Source organism: Ammodytes marinus (assembly GCF_949987685.1).
Source record: "Ammodytes marinus genome assembly, chromosome: 17".
Lineage (NCBI taxonomy): Eukaryota > Metazoa > Chordata > Actinopteri > Uranoscopiformes > Ammodytidae > Ammodytes > Ammodytes marinus.
In genome coordinates, this window is record NC_137221.1 from 22,989,102 (window position 1) to 23,007,995 (window position 18,894).

The following is an 18,894-nucleotide window of genomic DNA, read 5'->3' on the forward strand; positions in this document are numbered from 1 at the left end:
AAATGCCACTGCACGCAGTTGGATAGCACTACAACCAATCAGAGCGATGCACAAGTGACGTAAGCCCCGTTCGTTTAGCGAACAGCTGTTAAACTGTTCAATTAAACGTTTGCCGTTGTCGGTCGGCAAAACAGAACATTCCACTTACTTGCTAGTGAAAGCTATGAGTCCCGTCTTCCAATTCGTTAAGGGTCGAGGCCAAAGCAGTCTCAAACTCACTCAACATATCCGCAGCCATCTTTGATGTTTACTATCACAGCTTCGACGTCGCATGCACGTCACTGTCGTCATCCGGTTACGTCCTCCCCAGAGCACCATATAAAGGGCTCTGGCGCGCCCATATTAGATAGAACCAATTGAAACGTTATACCAGATTTCTGGTAGTCTTGATAAGCTTCAACGGAGCGTCTCCAGACCAACACGCGCAGCAAATTTAATTTGCCAGCGCCTAGTGGCAGGTCTGGGAATGCCAGGCTAATATTTCAGGGCATCCCTGGCAATAAAAACTTTGGATCTGGAATAAACTGTTGAAGAAATATAGCTTTCGGAAAAAAAGTTGTCTTGTGGCACAACTTGCCCCCGGTGTGGTGTAAGTTGTGCGGTTGGAGAAAATACCATGGGGTAAATTGTGCCATTGATATATATCTCATAAACTGTAATGCAAGACAAATCCATTAGACAATCACTTATTTAACCCATTGATGACGGCTGCTGCGCGATGCCACATAGGCTCTCCTGCCTGATGCTGCGTCGCGCAGCATTATTACTTTATCTAATTTTCATGGCATTCCCAGCATAGAATGCACTGTCATTGGTTCAAATACACATGAGGTGGGTTTTGTTGATTTTTTGAAGACCACGTGACCACCCAAAAGTTGTGTGGTTTGCCGAAAATCATGTCAATCAAAAAAATAAAAAATAAAAAAATAAAACAAAATAATAAAAAAAATACGCCAGCTATGTCGGCGACAGAACAGTTAGTGGCGTTTGGTGCGCAGAATCAAGGTCTACTATAGACTACTGACGAAAATCACACAACACATTGCATTTATTTATTAACAATATTTAATAATTTTCTAATTCATCTAATTTTGGCGATTTTTAGAAATATTTGTTGGTTTGTAAGCGCTAAGGGAGCATGTTTAAATAAAACCTGTGAACCTTAACTTTTAAATGTATTTGATTTCATGTTTCTATGTGCTACACAGGCTTAGATATTAAGGTTTTGGTAGACTTGACAATTCGTACTATTTTTTCAGAAAACCCTCAGGCATTAAGGACATGCATCCTAGATTGCCATAGTCATCAATGGGTTAAGGTTTATTTAAAGTAAATAAAGTAAATATTTTACAAAGATTGAAGGTCAATTTTCTTAAACAAGGCCTAGCAGATCTAGGTGGTTTTGCCTGCAAAGCTAACAATGACAAAGTCACCATCATCATCTCTCTGGCCTTCTGAACTCTTGTTAGTGGTGTCGTTAAGTGGAATGGAGATGTCAGTCTCTTTTGAGCTACTGTAGATAATCACTTTCTTTTGGTGACCAGTGTATACAGCCATGCCAATGGCACAACTCTCAGAAATGTACTTTGCACTAGCTGCTCCGCCCTTGTAGAAACAACTGCCATCTGGCATATGCGATTCCCTCTCCATTTCTGCCTTTAAATCATGGCTCAAAACCCATCTGTACACCCTGGTTTTTCTTACCTCGGCACTACTATCTTTGTTCATATGTGGATGTCTGGGCATTATGTCTTTTATTTTGGTTATTGTTATTTTACCTTAATTTTTTACCTACTGAATGCACTATGTAAAGCACTTTGGACAGTGCAAACTGTTATAAATGTGCTTTTATAAATACATTTTAATTACTTACTTACTTACTTATAACTCACCTAGGCCCTCTGGCACAAATCACCCCATCCCCAGAATTTTGGATAATACGCATGATGCAGCAGTTTAGGGCTGACATCGTGCTAACTATATAGACACAAAGTGTAGCATACTAAAGCACTAAAACATGTGTCAAATGTTTTTAAACGTGTCTATAATTGTTCAGACACAGTAATCAAACAACCTTGATCATGGAAATTTTACTTTGAAAGGCAAAAAACTGTTTTTTTTAGCTTAAATGTGCTTATATCTTATTCCATGTTTCTCCCTTCTTTACAGGATGAGTTTAATGGATGGCTCTTCTTAAATATGTGGTCACATTTCCAATTTCTTCTATGGTTTTCTAGAAACAAGGGGTGGCACAACTTGCCCACCGGCACAACTTAGGCCACTCTCCCCTACTAAAGTGTGCTTGAGAAAAACAGCCTGAATACACTCTCACACAGATGAGGTCATTTAAAGGTCATGGCTGAAATCTTCACATTACAAAGATACATATCAGAGAAGGGATTCGATGACTGAACAAGCTGGATGCGATGAAAAAAAACACACTAAAAAGCAGATGAAAGCATGAAGCAATTCCCCATATTCCTGAATGAACAAAACAACCTCATTTTGGGAATTGTTCTCAATAGGAAGAAGAAAGGCTGCACTTGTTTGAACTTTTTTTTGTCAAAGCCACATCCACTTTAAAACGTTCTCTTTTTAAATGGTTCACTCTGGCTGACATGTTGCTAAGTTCATTCTAAATCCACTAAAAGGGGGCGCTCTGCAGCTGCTCATGATTCATCCTGCTGTCTGTCTGTCTGTCTTTTCCACCTCCAGGTCAAACCCAAAGAAAGCTCAGTGTGTGTGGGTGCCCTCCTCTTTCTATACGCTGGAGATTTCTACCTTAATATCAAGTTCCAGGATGACAGCGCTGGACGGGAGCTTCCCTTAGCCTGGTTCACTCTGCCCAGTGTGCACATCCAAGCCATGGACACACCGCAGCAGGCCGGGGCCTAAGCTCTATTGTGGAATCTTGAGTTCTGTCCATGTTCTCTGTAAATACCCCCACATGTAAATATCATTTTGTCAAAGGTTATGCAGCATGTGTGCAGTAGAGTGCAAGGGTATGTGGAATCCAATTTTTGAAATACTTGAGTGCTTTTTTTTTTTTTTTTTTTTTTTTTTTTTTTATAAAATATAAATGAGGGCTTATTCTCAGACTTTATGAATCTACCCTATAGATGAGATGAGATGATTCAAGAGACACAGTGCAGGGAAATGACTGTAGTTTGTGATGAGATCTGGTATCACTCTGAGTCAGAGCAGTGCAAAGATTTACGGGCACACTCCTGGGAAGGCGACGTTCACTCCACTTTCTTTCCATACAAATCTAAAATCTGCAGTCAATGGACTCACTCATGCTTCCATGCTGAGTTGAACTTTGAAACATTAACCGCTGACCCAACAGGCCGGGGTTAAAATCGCTCCACAGCGGAGATGCAGGTCAATTGTTAGAAGGAAATGATGCTGCAATTGCGTTCCCTTGAAATAGCTGTGTAAACTTTCCTTCTGTTTTGCTCGGTTAGTTAGTTCAAGAAGTTGTTCTGCGACGACGGGCAAATGTCCACTTTCTGATCAGACCGAACACTTATATCATTGTCACAGTTTTTTCCTCTCTTTGGCAGATTTTTTTAAGTACACTGCCTTTTTCTCAGTGATATCATGTTGTTGCCTAGTATTTTGTAAACATGTCTTTTGAAGGGAAATTAAGAGTTGTTGCATCCGCGCAGAGGAACTTAACAGCCTTCTACCGAAGACGAGGAGCTGCACACCAACACTGGAAATGTCACCAGACCGAATCTATATCCAGTCATTTACACTTCAAAAATGTATTTATTTCTACTGCTGTATAGACATTTCCTCGTCCCTCTACACACTGAATTACTGATGAAGCTCACTGTCTTGACGTTATTATGTGTGACATATTATTGCTGTATATAAATTATTAAAAGAAGGCAGTCTCATGTTTATTTTGAGTCTTTAGTCCATCCCAGCCATTATAGCTATGTGACCAACTTCATTTCCTGCCTCCTGTGATGACCTTTATCACCTCAACATTTGAAGAAGCTCAAGTCTGACATTCACCAACACCAAATCCATAAACAGTAAGGACCGGGGAAAACATTGCAGCCCGATAATCATTTTTGAACAATTCCGTATACAGGGGGATCAAACATGCTGCAGTCCACTGATACCTTGCAGTTCATCACAAATTATATTAAAAAGAACCCAGGCACACTTTTCCCTACACTTGTTCAAACATCAGTGCATTGGATGATGTCACAGCAGTTTTAAAGGTAACATATTCCTGCCAAAAAGCCCAATCTGCTCTGACTGGCCCTGGATCTAACTGCAGGTTTGAACCGAACTGCCATTTATATTGAGGGGGTATCTTGGGGTGTGGTAGCCTGGAAATCCAGACCCTGATATCTTGAGCGATAGAGGGTCTGGCCACGATCAATAGTAATTTCCAACTCAAGGGGCGGTTCCTACTCGTGCATTTCAAATGCCACTGCATGCAGTTGGATAGCACTACAACCAATCAGAGCGATGCACAAGGTGACGTAAGCCCCTTTCGTTTAGCGAACAGCTGTTAAACTGTTAAATTAAACGTTTGCCGTTGTCGGTCGGCAAAACAGAACATTCCACTTACTTGCTAATGAAAGATTTGAGTGCCGTCTTCCAAATCGTTAAGGGTCGAGGCCAAAGCAGTCTCAAACTCACACAACATATCCGCAGCCATCTTTGATGTTTACTATCACGGCTTCGACGTTGCATGCACGTCACTGTCGTCATCCGGTTACGTCCTCCCCAGAGTACCATATAAAGGGCTCTGGCGCGCCCATATTAGATAGAACCAATTGAAACCATCTTGATAAAGCTTCAACGGAGCGTGTCCAGACCAACACGCGCAGCAAATTTAATTTGCCAGCGCCTAGTGGCAGGTCTGGGAATGCCAGGCTAGGGGTGTGGCTAATCACAGGGCGATGTAAAGCTCAGTAAATTTGGTAAACATTACCAAACTTCGTTAGCACTGTGGCTTCTCCTTATGACGTCATAAGGGAAGAGAAATCTGAAATTGTTACGTCCACATTTTGGCTAGTGGTAAGGACTGTACCATAAAACCGGGTTTAAAAATGGTAGGAGTCTCTAATGTTAGAAAACCCTGAAAAAGTACATTTTGCATAATAGGTGCCCTTTAAGGAGGCCCCTGTGATTTCAGTTCATCATTATTCTTACCAGTATACCCAGCGCATCACTGATGCATTGTGGGGGAAAGCATTTCTCATTATCCAATCTTTGAACCTGAATGAGCAATCTTCCAGTACGAATCTGGCTTCTGCAACCTTTTAGGTCAGTGATAGTCCCATGCTCTGCTTGCTAATGCAGCTAAAGTGTTGTAAACCCTCTCTGCTGGACCAAATGTGAAACCGAGTGATAACGAGATGCTGAAGGGAGATTAGTTTGAGGTGGCATTGAAAGGAGGTTTTATCAGTGAATTAAAAAGGCTCCTTTGGCATGTGGCAATCCAGCCCAGTCCATTTGGTCTGGGCTTTGTGTGTAATGAGAGCTTGACTGTAATACTGAGAGGATCAGGGAGCGCTTGCTCTATAGTCCAGTGTCTGCCTGACCATTGTCCTTCCAACAGCTATCATGCCTCTGTAAAGTAATGGCATAGATAGGCAATATAGTATGCAATGTTAGGCTACTGTGTTTCTGAAATGTGAAACGTATTTGAAAGTAGTTTTTTTTTTCCCCCGACTCCAGTTTCCTCTTGAAGGTCACATTTGAAGTTGGTTGACAAACAGCTTTTCCGCTCTTAGTAAATGTACTGCTAGTTTACATAATGTGAATAATACATCAGTCAATCCACAGAGGTTATCAGTTATGCATACGACGCAAACAATTCCAAAGTCATGCCCTCCGTGCTTATTAATCTGTTTATCTATTTGATCAAAAATCGTGTGTGTGTGTGTGTGGTGCAATGGCTTCAAAAAAGCAACTCAAATTGATATGCGTGCAACAATAAACCTGGATTGTGTTGAAGTGTTGCTGTGAGAGGACCCCCAGGCTGCTTTCAATGCAGTCTGTGTGAACAACCTCTCCAATATTAATGATATCTTCTGCATATTGTTTACTGACCCTTATTGCTCCTCTTTTCAGTTGAGGTAACTCCATTTCATAAGCCTACATTACAAAGCAGAGCTTGCAATTAAAAAAGTGTCCTATCACATTTCCTGCAGCAAATTATATTCACGGAACAGGAAGTCAGTAAATAGAACTTCAGAGGAAAACAACAAAAATAACTCCAGCAGCAAGTGAGTACCAACATTCTCTAGAACTACAGGCAGCTTTCTGTTTAGTTTGACATTATTCCAGCTCTTTTTGTCCTTCACAGCCATTATCGCTCTGTGACCAACTTCATGTTCTGCCTGTTGGGATGACCTTTATCACTTCAATATTTGAAGAAGCTCAAGTCTGACATTCACAAACGCATTTTTTTAAAAAAAGCATTGCAGACCATACAGTGGACCAACATACTGCTGTCCAATGATACCTTCTAGTTCACCACAAAGTGTAAGAAAAAGACCTACTGACATACACTCAACAAAAATATAAACGCAACACTTTCTATAAACTGCACATTTCAGAGTGGCCTTTTATTGTGGACAGTCTAAGGCACACCTGTGCACTAATCATGATGTCAGATCAGCATCTTGATGTGGCACACCTGTGAGGTGGGATGGATTATCTCAGCAAAGCAGAAGTGCTCACTATCACACATTTAGACAGATTTGTGAACAATGTTTGAGAGAAATGGTACAATTGTGTATCTGGAATGAATTTTAGATCTTTAAGTCCATCTCATGAAAAATGGGAGCAAAAACAAAAGTGTTGCGTTTATATTTTTGTTGAGTGTAATTCCTTTGAATGATGTCAGCAGTTTGAAGGAGGCCCATGTGACCTAAGTTCATCATTATGCTGACCAGTGTATCTACTGCGTCACTCAGTGCGTTTACATGCAGACTCATAATCGGGTAAATAAACGAATAAGACTTCAACAGGACTTGTAAAATGCATGTAAACACCTTTTATCCGATCTATTTCACACACAAATCGGCACATTAACGGACAAGCGAAGTCGGATAAGAACACCTAGATAACTCGTTCATAGTCGGCATTCTCTCTGCATGTATACAGTGATCGGATATCGCATATCGGAGTTCTCGTTCTGCGCTTGCTCGAGAATCCCTGGGAAGGATTTCACAAGGAAGTGGAAGGAGACGACGTAAAAAATAGTAGGGTTGTTGCCGGAAGGGATCCGGACGTGGCTCTATAACCACTTGTTGAAAGGGCTACAGCGCCACCTAGCATAGTGGGGACAGCCATGCATCGGACATTTATCGAATATTTGAGAGGCCATGTATACTCAGACAAGTGACGCGCTCCGTTCGAGTGGCAAGTTTGGTATATGTGTGTCCAATCCAGTTGTCCCATGGAAACGCACTGACTGATGCATTGTGGGGAAAAGCATTAGGCTACTCAGTATCCATCTATGAACCTGAGTGGGCCATCTTCCAGTGAAAATTTCACCTCTCCAACCGTTTGGATTGGCAGTGGTCCCAGACTCAGCTAATGTAGGATGTAGTTAATGTGGCAGTCCAACTTGATGCTTGTTTTTCTTAGTGGCCTATTGTGGTACTTCAACAAAACAAATCTTATTTGGCCCAAAAGTGATAACCTCCTCCAAAGATATTAGAAGAGAGGCTGCAGATCTTTTTGCAAATGCTTTTTTCATATATTTTTTTATTTTCTTAAATCTTTGACGCTTTCCAGTTCCCACCAAACATTGGTGTACTTCTTCTATCACCATAAATGACCTTTTGAGCAGCTTTAAAATGTGTGTGTAAAGTCTTTCATGAGTATAAAATACAGCATGACGTCAAGAGCATCAGTGTGTGTCAGATCCTATCACCGTCCCTAAACTGACCTCCCCTCGACCGAGGACACTCAGAAGAGAGAAGGATCTTGTCAGGGGTTTAAATGAAGTTTCTTATCAGCATAATCAACACTTCGTTATTGGCCACCAACCTTCATTACCTTGCAAGCACACCTGTAATTTGGATCCTAATCAGCCCTATGACAATCATCCATCAATCCATGCGGACCACTCCCCCCCCCCCACCCCGCCTCACCCCGCCTGATATTAGATGGTTACAACAGAGTGGAAAAAGCCTTGTGTGAGAGCAAATAAGAGCCATTCATTTAGTGGCAAAGCAATCCCCCAGAGTCAGTGCGGTGTCTCACTCTGCCTGAAAAGAATTCATTCAAATGAACCTCCACCAAGCCAACGTTCAATTTATTCCTCTTCTCCCTTCTTTCAGCACTGAATGATAAGTCACATCCATTCATATATACAGTAAATTATATCAGGAGTGGATCCAGGAAGGGGTGTGTATGTTTATATGTGTGTGTGGGGGGGGGGGGGGGGATTAGGGGGCATGCTGTAGAAATATGAGCTATTTGACACCTGTGCTGCCTTTCCACTCTCCCGCCTGTGAGCACTGCAGAGAGAGAGAAACCTGGCAGAGACACAGGAACCTTGTTTACTGATCCACTGTGACCGCGACTTAATTAACACACTATCTGTGCCGGCACACGGCTGCCTAGGCAAATATGAACTAAACCGAAACTGAAGTTGAAATTGTGACTGCAGCGCATGTGAGAATTTCTTTCCAAGTTAAAGTCCCCATGAAATGAAAAGAAAATACTGCTTCAGCTCGATCGCTATCCTTCCATGTCAGGATATGCAAATTTATCATGTTCTAAAAAAGAAGACCTGAACCAAAGTGTCATGGTATGTGGAGGCCATTATAAGAGGTGAACAGAAAGTTTATGTTTGACCAAATAATCACACTCATAGCTTCTTGTTGTGTTTTCTGCTACATGTCATGGTCTTCCTCAGTGGCTGGAGCTCGCTCTGTTGTCATCAAGTGATAAATGGTTTTATTTTGGCGGGGTGGGGCGATGAATGTCTGTGATACACAGCTGAAAGCTCTTTAAAAGCTAGTTGATGAATCTTGTGTTTCACCTCATTTTGTCAAATTACTATTTCCAATGTCAAGTAGAACCACCACATGGCGGTTAGATGCCTCCGAGAGGCATACAATTGCCGAATGGTGAAAGTCCAGTGGTGTTATAGGCAATGCTTTACCCCTCATTCTACCAGCCTATTTTACATATGTACACAGACTATCGATGGGGTCCCTGGTCACCCCAGACATAAAGTAGTGAAATAAACAACCATGATAGCAGAAATTTAAAAAAAAAATCCCAAAAACGTATTAGCTTTGTAATGAATGTAATCTGAGTTTAAAGGAAAATATAATTTTTATTTTACAGTAGGTAACATTAAAGTTGCATATTATATTCGATGCATATAGACTTTAATGCAAATTGCAGCATTTATCCCTAGTACAATCCACATTGGAACTTTTTTACCCTTGTTTTAATCTGGTTTCGTTATTACTCTATCAGTAAATAGGGTGACAGAGAAAGAATGCCAAAATGATATAAAACTGTTATGGTTGGTTGTATATCGATTAAGACACAACAATCATTGTCCAAAGAAGGAATCATTTAATGAAGACTATTTTCAGATATCATATATTGACTTGGATCAACTTAAAGCTCCCATATTATACACTTTTCGGTTCTATTATACACCATATTATATGGTCTTAGTGGTCCCTAATACGTTTTTCTTTAATTGTTTGCTGAAAAAAACTTTCAGATAATTTATTGTACTATGCTGATGTTCAGCTAATCTCACAATGGCCTATTTTTAAAAAAAGAGCTGCAGCTCCCCTCGTAAATATACAATCTTTGAGCTCCTCCCGCACCCTGTCTGGAAGCGAAGCCAGATACGCCTCGCCCTCTGTCTGTCAGGGCCGTGGACCAATAAGAAATAGGGGTGTGGGCTGCACAGTGGAAGCTTCTGGCTTTCCAGTTTGTGAGGTCAGAAACGAGGAGAATTCTGACTGGAGTATATTGGGGGGGAGGGGTGGGGGTTTCAGAAAGGGGGAGAGTGAGAAAAGGAGAGATTGTTATTTTTTTTTATATTTTGGCAGTCTCTAGGCACACCATGGACTCATGGATATGTTAGAACACATTTAAAAAGTGCATTTAGCATAATATGTGACCTTTAAGCTAAAAAGAACTTCCCTAACATAGAAGTAGTAAGCTGTCTGTCTCTCTTTCGTCACTCCAAACAGTGGATGTGTGGGGGCTGTGCTGTCAGTTTAGATCATATGTGGAGAAATCCTGCCATCATGTTGACTTCAGAGTAGAGGTCTGTGCCATTGGCGATTCCTACCGTGGCTCAGGTGGTAGAGCGGGTTGGCCAATGATCAGAGGGTTGGTGGTTCGATTCCCACCCTGCCACCTGTGTCAAGATTGTTGTGTCCTTGGGCAAGACACTTCGCCCACCTTGTCTCATGTGTATGTGTATGACTGCTGTATGTTTGAGGTGGTGGTCGGAGGGACCGTAGGAGCTGAATGGCAGCCACGCTTCCGCCAGTCTGCCCCAGAGCAGATGTGGCTACTATCGTAGCTTACCACCAGCGGTATGACTGTGTGAGAATGAATGATAGCTGGATACCTGTAAAAGCACTTTGAGTGCGAGAAAAGCACTATATAAATCCAATCCAATATCATTATTATCATACTGTGACTTGGCTGTCATTATTACCATGGAGACTCATCTAAGCGGTTGCTTGCCATTATTAAACTTTTTTCCCATTTCAGAGTTCTGAAGGTGGGCAGAGATGTGATGAAAAGGGGGATCTAAATATAGTGCGGCTACAGAGCCAGACACTGTTGATGAGCCGATCTGCTTGGTTCCACTCTTTAAATGGCTACATTATGAAACGCTGTGCTTGATGTCTTGGCTACTGCCTGCACTCCACCGCCTTGTCTTACTGAGATGAACCTGTTGCTACTCATACAGTGTGACACCCTCTGTCCGCATATGCAATGAAATAACAAACAACATCAGCATAGCTCAGTAGAATGAGTTCAAGTGTGGACATAGTCGGTGAGACACTGCAGGTGAAGAGGGTAAATGTTTAGCTTATAGATATCCTCAGGAAACGTTGCCAGTTGATTACTCGTATAAAAACAATATTACGATTTTCTTTTCACATTTGCTTTTCTAATAACTCTTTATGTGCATTCCTTCCGGAGGAATATTCTGTTTACTTCCACCTACTTGTGTTTTGGATGTAAAAAATAAAAATAAAAAGGTAGTTAAAATGATGAAATGTGACAATGAACAAACACACCTCAATTAAAGAACCGAAATAAAACCACTTAATATCCCACTGTGGGATTGTATTGTAAACAGTATAATATGTGAAATCAAAAGCTGCTCGGGCTCACGCTGTATAGTTGCTGCTTTGGGTAGGTAGGAGGCCAGGCCAGGTTAGGATTTTATGGATGTATTCTCTAATTATCTCCCAGTAAAAATTTGAAATGTAGCAGAGCATCGGTCAGCAGAGAGTACTCACTCGTTTTTTCATACTGTATGTGCTGATTGTTCTACAGGTGGATTTCATCTTAAATGTTCACTGGTACTTTCCATGATATTTGTGTTTGTTTGTTTGGCCATTTCCCCTGTGCTCGTACACAGCATGATACCATTCAATCATCTGTGAGGAAGTCACCCTAATTGTGGATACGTTGGAACTATACAGGAGTTTTTTTTTAAGTTTATCCAGTAAGTCTACGAATTATGACACCAGAATATGAGTTTCCATCTTTCCCAAGATTAGAGTGTCCTGTATTTTCCCTACATTCAAACAACTCTGCTTCACGACAAAGAACTGGATTCTAACAATAATAAGCTCTCAACCATCTATTTTGTTTTATTGGAAAAAATATATAAAAAAATTTCAACGTAAAACGCTGCCATACTGAGAAATACAGAGAGAGTTTTTATCAACTTTGTGTCAACTCATTTGGCAAAGGCTTGAATGTAACAAGCAGACATTCATTTATGTGAAAAAGTTACGCACAATACCTTTAACAAACAATTTAGCAATGACTCAAACAGCCACACGTAAATTTAACCTGGATCATTTGAGGTCATTTTGCCTGCTTCCTGCTTTGCCCCGATACAGCCTTGTTTTCAGGATGGATAGTCTCTTAAATATCTTTGTACTGATCCCCTGCCTGTTGCAGGAGATGCGTCTTCATGGTTCCAAATGACATGGTGTGTGTACAGGATTGTGTACCGTGCGCAGCAGTCTCCCGGCCTCCTTTTTCAGCACCATGGACAGCGCAGGCAGCGGCCCGTGAAGCTACAAGCCTGGGGAGCAGCGCTGACGTGAAGTCCCACTGCTGCCTGAATGTAAAGAGCGCAACTGATGTGACCCATCCGCGTGTGAGTCAACCCGGGCTCTGGTGCTGTGTCCATATAATGAGGAGGAGTGGTCACTGTGGGAGGGGTCGCGCGCGCGCGCGCGTGTGTGTGTGTGTGTGTGTGTGTGTGTGTGTGTGTGTGTGTGTGTGTGTGTGTGTGTGTGTGTGTGTGTGTGTGTGTGTGTGTGTGTGTGTGTGTGTGTGTGTGTGTGTGTGTGTGTGTGTGTGTGTGTGTGTGTGTGTGTGTGTGTGTGTGTGTTAGACGGGGGTAGATGGATGGATGGAGAGAGTGGGTTGACAACAGCAGATTTCTCTCCATAACAGAAAGCTTCCAAGAGTATAGGCAGCAGAATATGGGATGAGTCGTGACACTTGGAGAAAGAAAAAAAAAGAGAGGGTGAAGAGCACAGAGACACTGGAGGAGCGACGCCCACCGATTACAGACTGCCGGCTGGAGCGCGCGTGGAGACATCAACTGTGGAGCATTTTCAAAAATACGAGCGGCTCGTGCCACGCATGGTTTTACTACCCCCCCCCCCCCCCCCCCCGCACGACTAGGGAATACACGTGTGTTTTCTCTCTTTTTTGCATTCTGTTATTTTCTAATAAGGCAGCTTCAACTGATCAGCAGATAGGCTATACACGGGAGAGGAGGTTTGGATGTGCGCAACGGACAATGACTGGCACTGCGGGCGCGCTGTAGTAGTAGTAGCCCTTGTCTGAGTTGTGTTCAGTCGAGCTCTGAAGTCTCTTTTTTTCCCTCTCCATATTCGAAACATCTTGAGAGAGCCGCGCAACTGTTGCGATGGGTTCTGTTTTCGAGGCGTGTTCGTTGCGTGCTTGGGAATATATTTCTATTCCCATAACAAGTGGGTGAGTTCCTTCCAGGACCAGAACCGCTGAAAAAAAGCTGCATGTGTGAAATGTTTGATGTTTGTGACCTTTCACAACTTTGATGGTGCGATAGCCGCCTACTCTGTGACCCCTGCCGACTAATGGACGACTCAGCACATTTGAGATGAGGATGTCCGCTGCCCGAAAGGAGGGACGCTCTGAGGATTTCACAGGAATTGGATTTTGCTTTTTTTTTGGGTCCTAGTCTGGGGAATTGCCGCTAAAAATAGCCTGAATGCTGATGGGGTTACCATGAACAGGTTGTTGTTTAGCTGAACAACTTGCAAGAAGACGTGCGATAAATATGCCCAGTTCTAGGACATTTTAAATCATTTTAAAGTCAGAGTGGAGCGTCAAAGGGAAAAGAAAATATTCTTTCAACGCTCATTTATTTTTTCTACGAAGGAATTGATTGAGATCAGCACAGTTCACTTGGATGAGACTAGAACAGACCAACAGGCGATCTTGGTGAAGCAGCTCGTTGATGGCACTGCGCACCGGGTGGACTTGGTTTGGGCAGGTCTTGCGCAGGGTCTTTCGGCTGCAGGGCTCGTGGTCCAGGCGCTCCAGCAGTCTCTTGTGTCTCTCCGCGAACCAGGAACAGGATCTGGGGGTCTGTTACCGGGATAACCGCAATAAGTCGGCTGGGGGGGCGGCTTTCACTCGCTGCTCTGACTCCGGCGTCCACCACCACCACCAGTGCCAGCACAACCACCACCACCGGAGCGCACCTTTCTCCGCCTCCGGGCGCTGTCCACAGCCGTACGGCTTCCCCCGCGCTTACTGCGCCTTCCCGGGGACTCCGAGGGGACATGAGCCCCTCGGTCGCCGGTTCCTGTTGGCCATGAAGCGGCAAAACGTGCGGACCTTGTCCCTGATCATTTGCACGTTCACGTACCTGCTCGTCGGGGCCGCCGTCTTTGACGCCCTGGAGTCGGACTACGAGATGCGCGAGAATGAGCAGCTGGAAGCCGAGGAGAAGCGTCTCCAGGGGAAATATAACATCAGCGAGGAGGATTACCGCAAGCTGGAGAGCATCATCATGGAGGCAGAGCCGCACAGAGCCGGCGTGCAGTGGAAATTCGCGGGGTCATTTTACTTTGCCATCACGGTCATAACCACTATAGGTAAGTGTCAAGTTTCTAAAAGAAGCATAACCTCGGTGTCACTGCTGAGCATCAGGGCATGATAGGACAAAAGCATTTGACAGGTTATAAAACGGCCTGTTGAGATAAAGTTTTTAAGCAACATGTTGCAGTGGGCTGCTCACTCGCTCGTCCAAAGTGTTCTCTTTACTGCGAGGATGGAGCTTTGTGTCTTTTAGGCCCAAATAATGAAGATAATTGGATGTAGCCTATACTTTTATAACTCATTTACAGGCGTTAAGAAGAAATACGAATGAATATCGACGCAGCGCAACAATAAGCATGTTTAAACATAAGCTATAATTGCCTTTGGTGCAGCTGTATAAGGGTTGCATTAGGATTCAAGCTGTTACGGTGCGTCGCCAACATGCAGCTCAAAGTATGGCAGAGTGTGAGGGGTTCAGGGGTGTTCGGTTGATTTTGAGGGCTCATTGAGCTGAGGAGAACGAGGCTTGGTGAACGGGGCTGATTGAGAGCTTTCGTGAGGGAGGCAGCGGGCCGTGCTGTGTGTGGTGCTGAAAAGGACAGCTCCTTCTGACGAGTGCTCAGCAAACTGAAAGCTGACGCCACATCTATACTCATCCTGGTTCTCTTTTGACATTGTACACAGAACAGTTCACTTTTAGCTTGAGGTTAGATTGACATTGCATTTAAGGATTGCTCTCGGGATGTTGTGTGGGTGGGGGTCAACGAGCTATATTTGGAAAACTGCTTTACTTCAACAAGTGATTGTAAATGGAAACACATGTTAGGACAAATACGTCCAGGTTCATACAATTGCATTTATGTCAGTTTCATCAGTTCCTTGCTACTTGCGATGATGCGTCTGCGTCAGAAATATTGGTTCTGTGAAGGAGGGGGGGGGGGGGGTGCGTGCGCTGACCTGGGTTTCTCTCTGTTTACGCTATACGTAATCAAAGCGCATACAACAACAAGTGAACGCATGCAGCTTAAGTGAATTGAATTGGAGTCGATTGAATTAGTTCAAATGTACGTGGCCCTATATCAATGATAATAATACAAACAAAAATACGTTCCAGTATAACATTTCGATCATCAATCAAAGTTATAATGCGCTATATGCACAACGTTTCAAATGAATCCATCAGAGGTCAAACACAGTCGTCTGTTGAAGTCAGACTGTGTTTGTTAGTGAAGAAAGACGAGGACTTGTAGCTAATGCACCGGACCTGTCCTCCTTCCTCAAGCGTGCCAGGCAACACTTAAAAGGGGCCGAGCAGGGGAGGTTGGTACCGCTGTTGTTTCTAGGCTACAAGCAACGAGAGGCCATTGTAATATTCATGTTCTGTGAAGTGGTTACATTTGCAGCAGCGGACTGTGTCTCACTTCTTCTTCTTTTTCTCTCTCCAATGCGTTACAACCACACTCTCGTAGTGCAGTGCAGGGGGACGCTTAGACTTTCCCTGCGAAATGAATGAGCCCAACAACTCGACGGCCTGTTGTTGTCATGCATGCGCGGCTTGAGAATAAGATGCGAATCAAGCCAGGCAGGCACACACACACACACACACACACACACACACACACACACACACACACACACACACACACACACACACACACACACACACACACACACACACACACACACACACACACACACACACACACACACACACACACACACACACACACACACACACACACACACACACACACACAAACACACACACACACACACACAGTTGTTTTTAGTTGGACAGGACAGGGTCATTATTTATGACAGTGGCTGGATTTATTCAGTTGTAGGAGACTGCACTAAAGAAGAGTGGAGAGAAAACCCTATCTGGCAGAAGAAGTTTTTTCTTGCTGATTGCAAGGAATTCACCTCATTACCTGTAGGACCAAATTAGAACACACACATCTCAACAAAACTACTGATGACCAATGAAATCTGCAGACGTTTGATTACTTTATGATAGAGTGGAACTGCTTCATGATGATATGAGCATGTTGTGTCAAAATGAATTGATTGATAAAATAACACGAAATGAGCTTGAGAGCAGTTTGTTTTACAAGTTGTGCATCATGTTAAACACAACAGTTCATTGCATTGGACACCAGTTTTAGTATTGTATGTGCCATTAAGCGCACACACACACACACACACACACACACACACACACACACACACACACACACACACACACACACACACACACACACACACACACACACACACACACACACACACACACACACACACACATCCAGAAAGACAAGGTTTAGTTTAATTAACACCTAAATGTACATTTTGTACCATATATATAAACAGGTATGAAAGAAAACATATTATTATGTTATGAAAGCAAAATGGCTTTATTGCGGTGATCAAAATTGATCATTGCTTGAAAAAACAGTGTTTTGCCTACAGTGTCTCAACTTGTATTCATCGTATTGTCACCAAACCCCACAAAAAGACCATGAACTAGCAATGTACTGCCTCTACTGACACATATATTCTGTGTACCTAAAGTCTGATGCATCCTCTGTGCCAAAAGAGTTCCATTGTTGGCATGAAAAATCCTATTAAAACATATCAATGAGCCACATCTGTTGCATCGGGTGTTACTTCATTTTCAGTTCAGTAGTCTACAAACCCTCTCCTGCTACTGTGTCAACGCGCAGCTGAAAATATAGTTCCTGTAGGAAAAGCACAATTTCCTCCTGTTTGTGTGACATTGGTGAGACAAAATCATCTGAGTCTACTTTGAAAATGAAAGTACTGTATGAATGTGTGAGCCAAGAATTACATCCTAAGTAGGAACAATGGGCAAGAAGAGGCAGGCGGGGGAAGTGTTTTAGAGACGGACTAACACGTTGCTAGTTTTTGATTTTTTATGTGATTTTGTGACAATAACCTAAGTACAGAATATTTCCAGACTTATCCACTAACCATATTGCCTGGTGCCTAGTGTGATGTATACTGTAGGAAACACTGCAAAGGCCGGCAGCATGATTGCACTTTAGTTTACTGAATAACAAGAATAATCTTTTCTGGAAAACACATTTTTATAGAAAGAAAGTGAAGCTAGAAATGAGAAAAATAAATGGGCAAATCCACTATCTTAAATTGAAACTGCGAGCAGTTATCCGGTGATATTTTTGACTGGTACAAGACGTTCAGTACTTTGAGTGATATTACTGTAATTCTGGGACAGAGGACATTTCCTCTTGATGCCTCAGACCATGTAGTAAAGACAATCACAGGAAAGTGTCCAGATGTCAAGTTGAAGTCGTCTCGAGCATCCAGACTTTTTAGGCAGACCCATGTGGCACTCTTAGTAGGTTTAATGTGAAGGTAAGAATTATTCGCAAGTAGTATTTGACCCGACCATCCATGTCTTTAGGGAGTGGAAGCTTTGTTTTGATGAGTGCACTCATTGATCGGAAGACTGCACTCAAATATAGCACTCGCTCAGCTGACAGTATGTGAGAGTGATCGCCTCATTCTCTCATATCACCCATTTTTAACGCCTTCAAAGTATATTTTTTGCCTCTCCGGAAATAATGAAACTAGATTTATTTGTCTGCACTGAATCAATGACTTTTTAAACAATTATTTCCACCGACAAAAAAAAAGTGAAAGAATTCAAAGTGCCTTTGTGTAGAACCAAACTCTGCAACAAAGATAAGGAAAAACAATTTGGACCGTGTCAACCACGAGCTCGTTTGTCGAAACTCATTAGATTTTAGTGACATCGTGTGGGACAGTTGAAACTGCTGCAAAGATGTCCATTAAGATATCACACACACGCTGCAATGCCAGATGTGTGTTTACAGCAGGATGAAGCACAAGAAAAGACCAAACACCCAAAGAGAGATGAAACAGTACAGCTCACCGTAAGGACGTAAGAGCCACCACTATGTTGCAATGCCATGCAATTTGGCGCTCCTTTATTTTCAAGATCATTTCCCCATTACCATTATGGAATTGAAATATATTTATAGTGAGCTGGACATCCTGGAGCATCAGCAGAATACATGCAGCATTGCACAGGCAGTGGTGTGTCTCCATGATCATTTTTATTTTGTGTTACAAATAGTTGTCACCTTCCTTTTGAAAGAAATAAAAGTAATTGTTTCCCTCTTTCTTTCTTTCTTTCTTTCTTTCTTTCTTTCTTTCTTTCTTTCTTTCTTTCTTTCTTTCTTTCTTTCTTTCTTTCTCTAATTCTGTTTCCTACTTTATTTTTCTATTTACCCTCCACTCTTAGCACAAACCATTTTGGACACTGGATGGGGTGAGATTGGACAGAGAGAGCCGCCTTCACTATTTAAAAAAACACATTTCCTCTCTCATTTCAGACTTTTTGAATACCCCTCTCTCCCCCTCCTGATTTTGGCCCTGGGTAATCAGTTCCACCTCTACTCCCATTACAACGCCCATGTGCATAGGTGACAAAATCGAGGAAGAAACCTCAATAAACAAGCAGGGTATCCTTACAAATGGAGTTGTCTCCCATTACAGGCCAAG

The 18,894-nt window shown here is 42.6% G+C and overlaps 2 protein-coding genes across 2 annotated transcripts in view; both read left to right on the forward strand.

Annotated features, from left to right (window-relative positions):
- trappc9 (trafficking protein particle complex subunit 9) overlaps positions 1-3,867 on the forward strand; it is a 228,972-nt gene extending 225,105 nt beyond the window's left edge. Inside the window, exon 23 of the mRNA XM_080045758.1 lies at positions 2,716-3,867. Coding sequence (XP_079901884.1) covers positions 2,716-2,895 — 180 coding nt within the window. The 3' untranslated portion in view covers positions 2,896-3,867. The remainder of the gene's footprint in view (positions 1-2,715) is intronic.
- Positions 3,868-13,738: 9,871 nt separating this feature from the next.
- kcnk9 (potassium channel, subfamily K, member 9) overlaps positions 13,739-18,894 on the forward strand; it is a gene marked incomplete at both ends in the record, with an annotated part of 40,750 nt that continues 35,594 nt past the window's right edge. The window contains one exon of the mRNA XM_080044949.1: positions 13,739-14,381. Within this exon, the coding sequence (XP_079901075.1) occupies positions 13,739-14,381 (643 nt within the window). The remainder of the gene's footprint in view (positions 14,382-18,894) is intronic.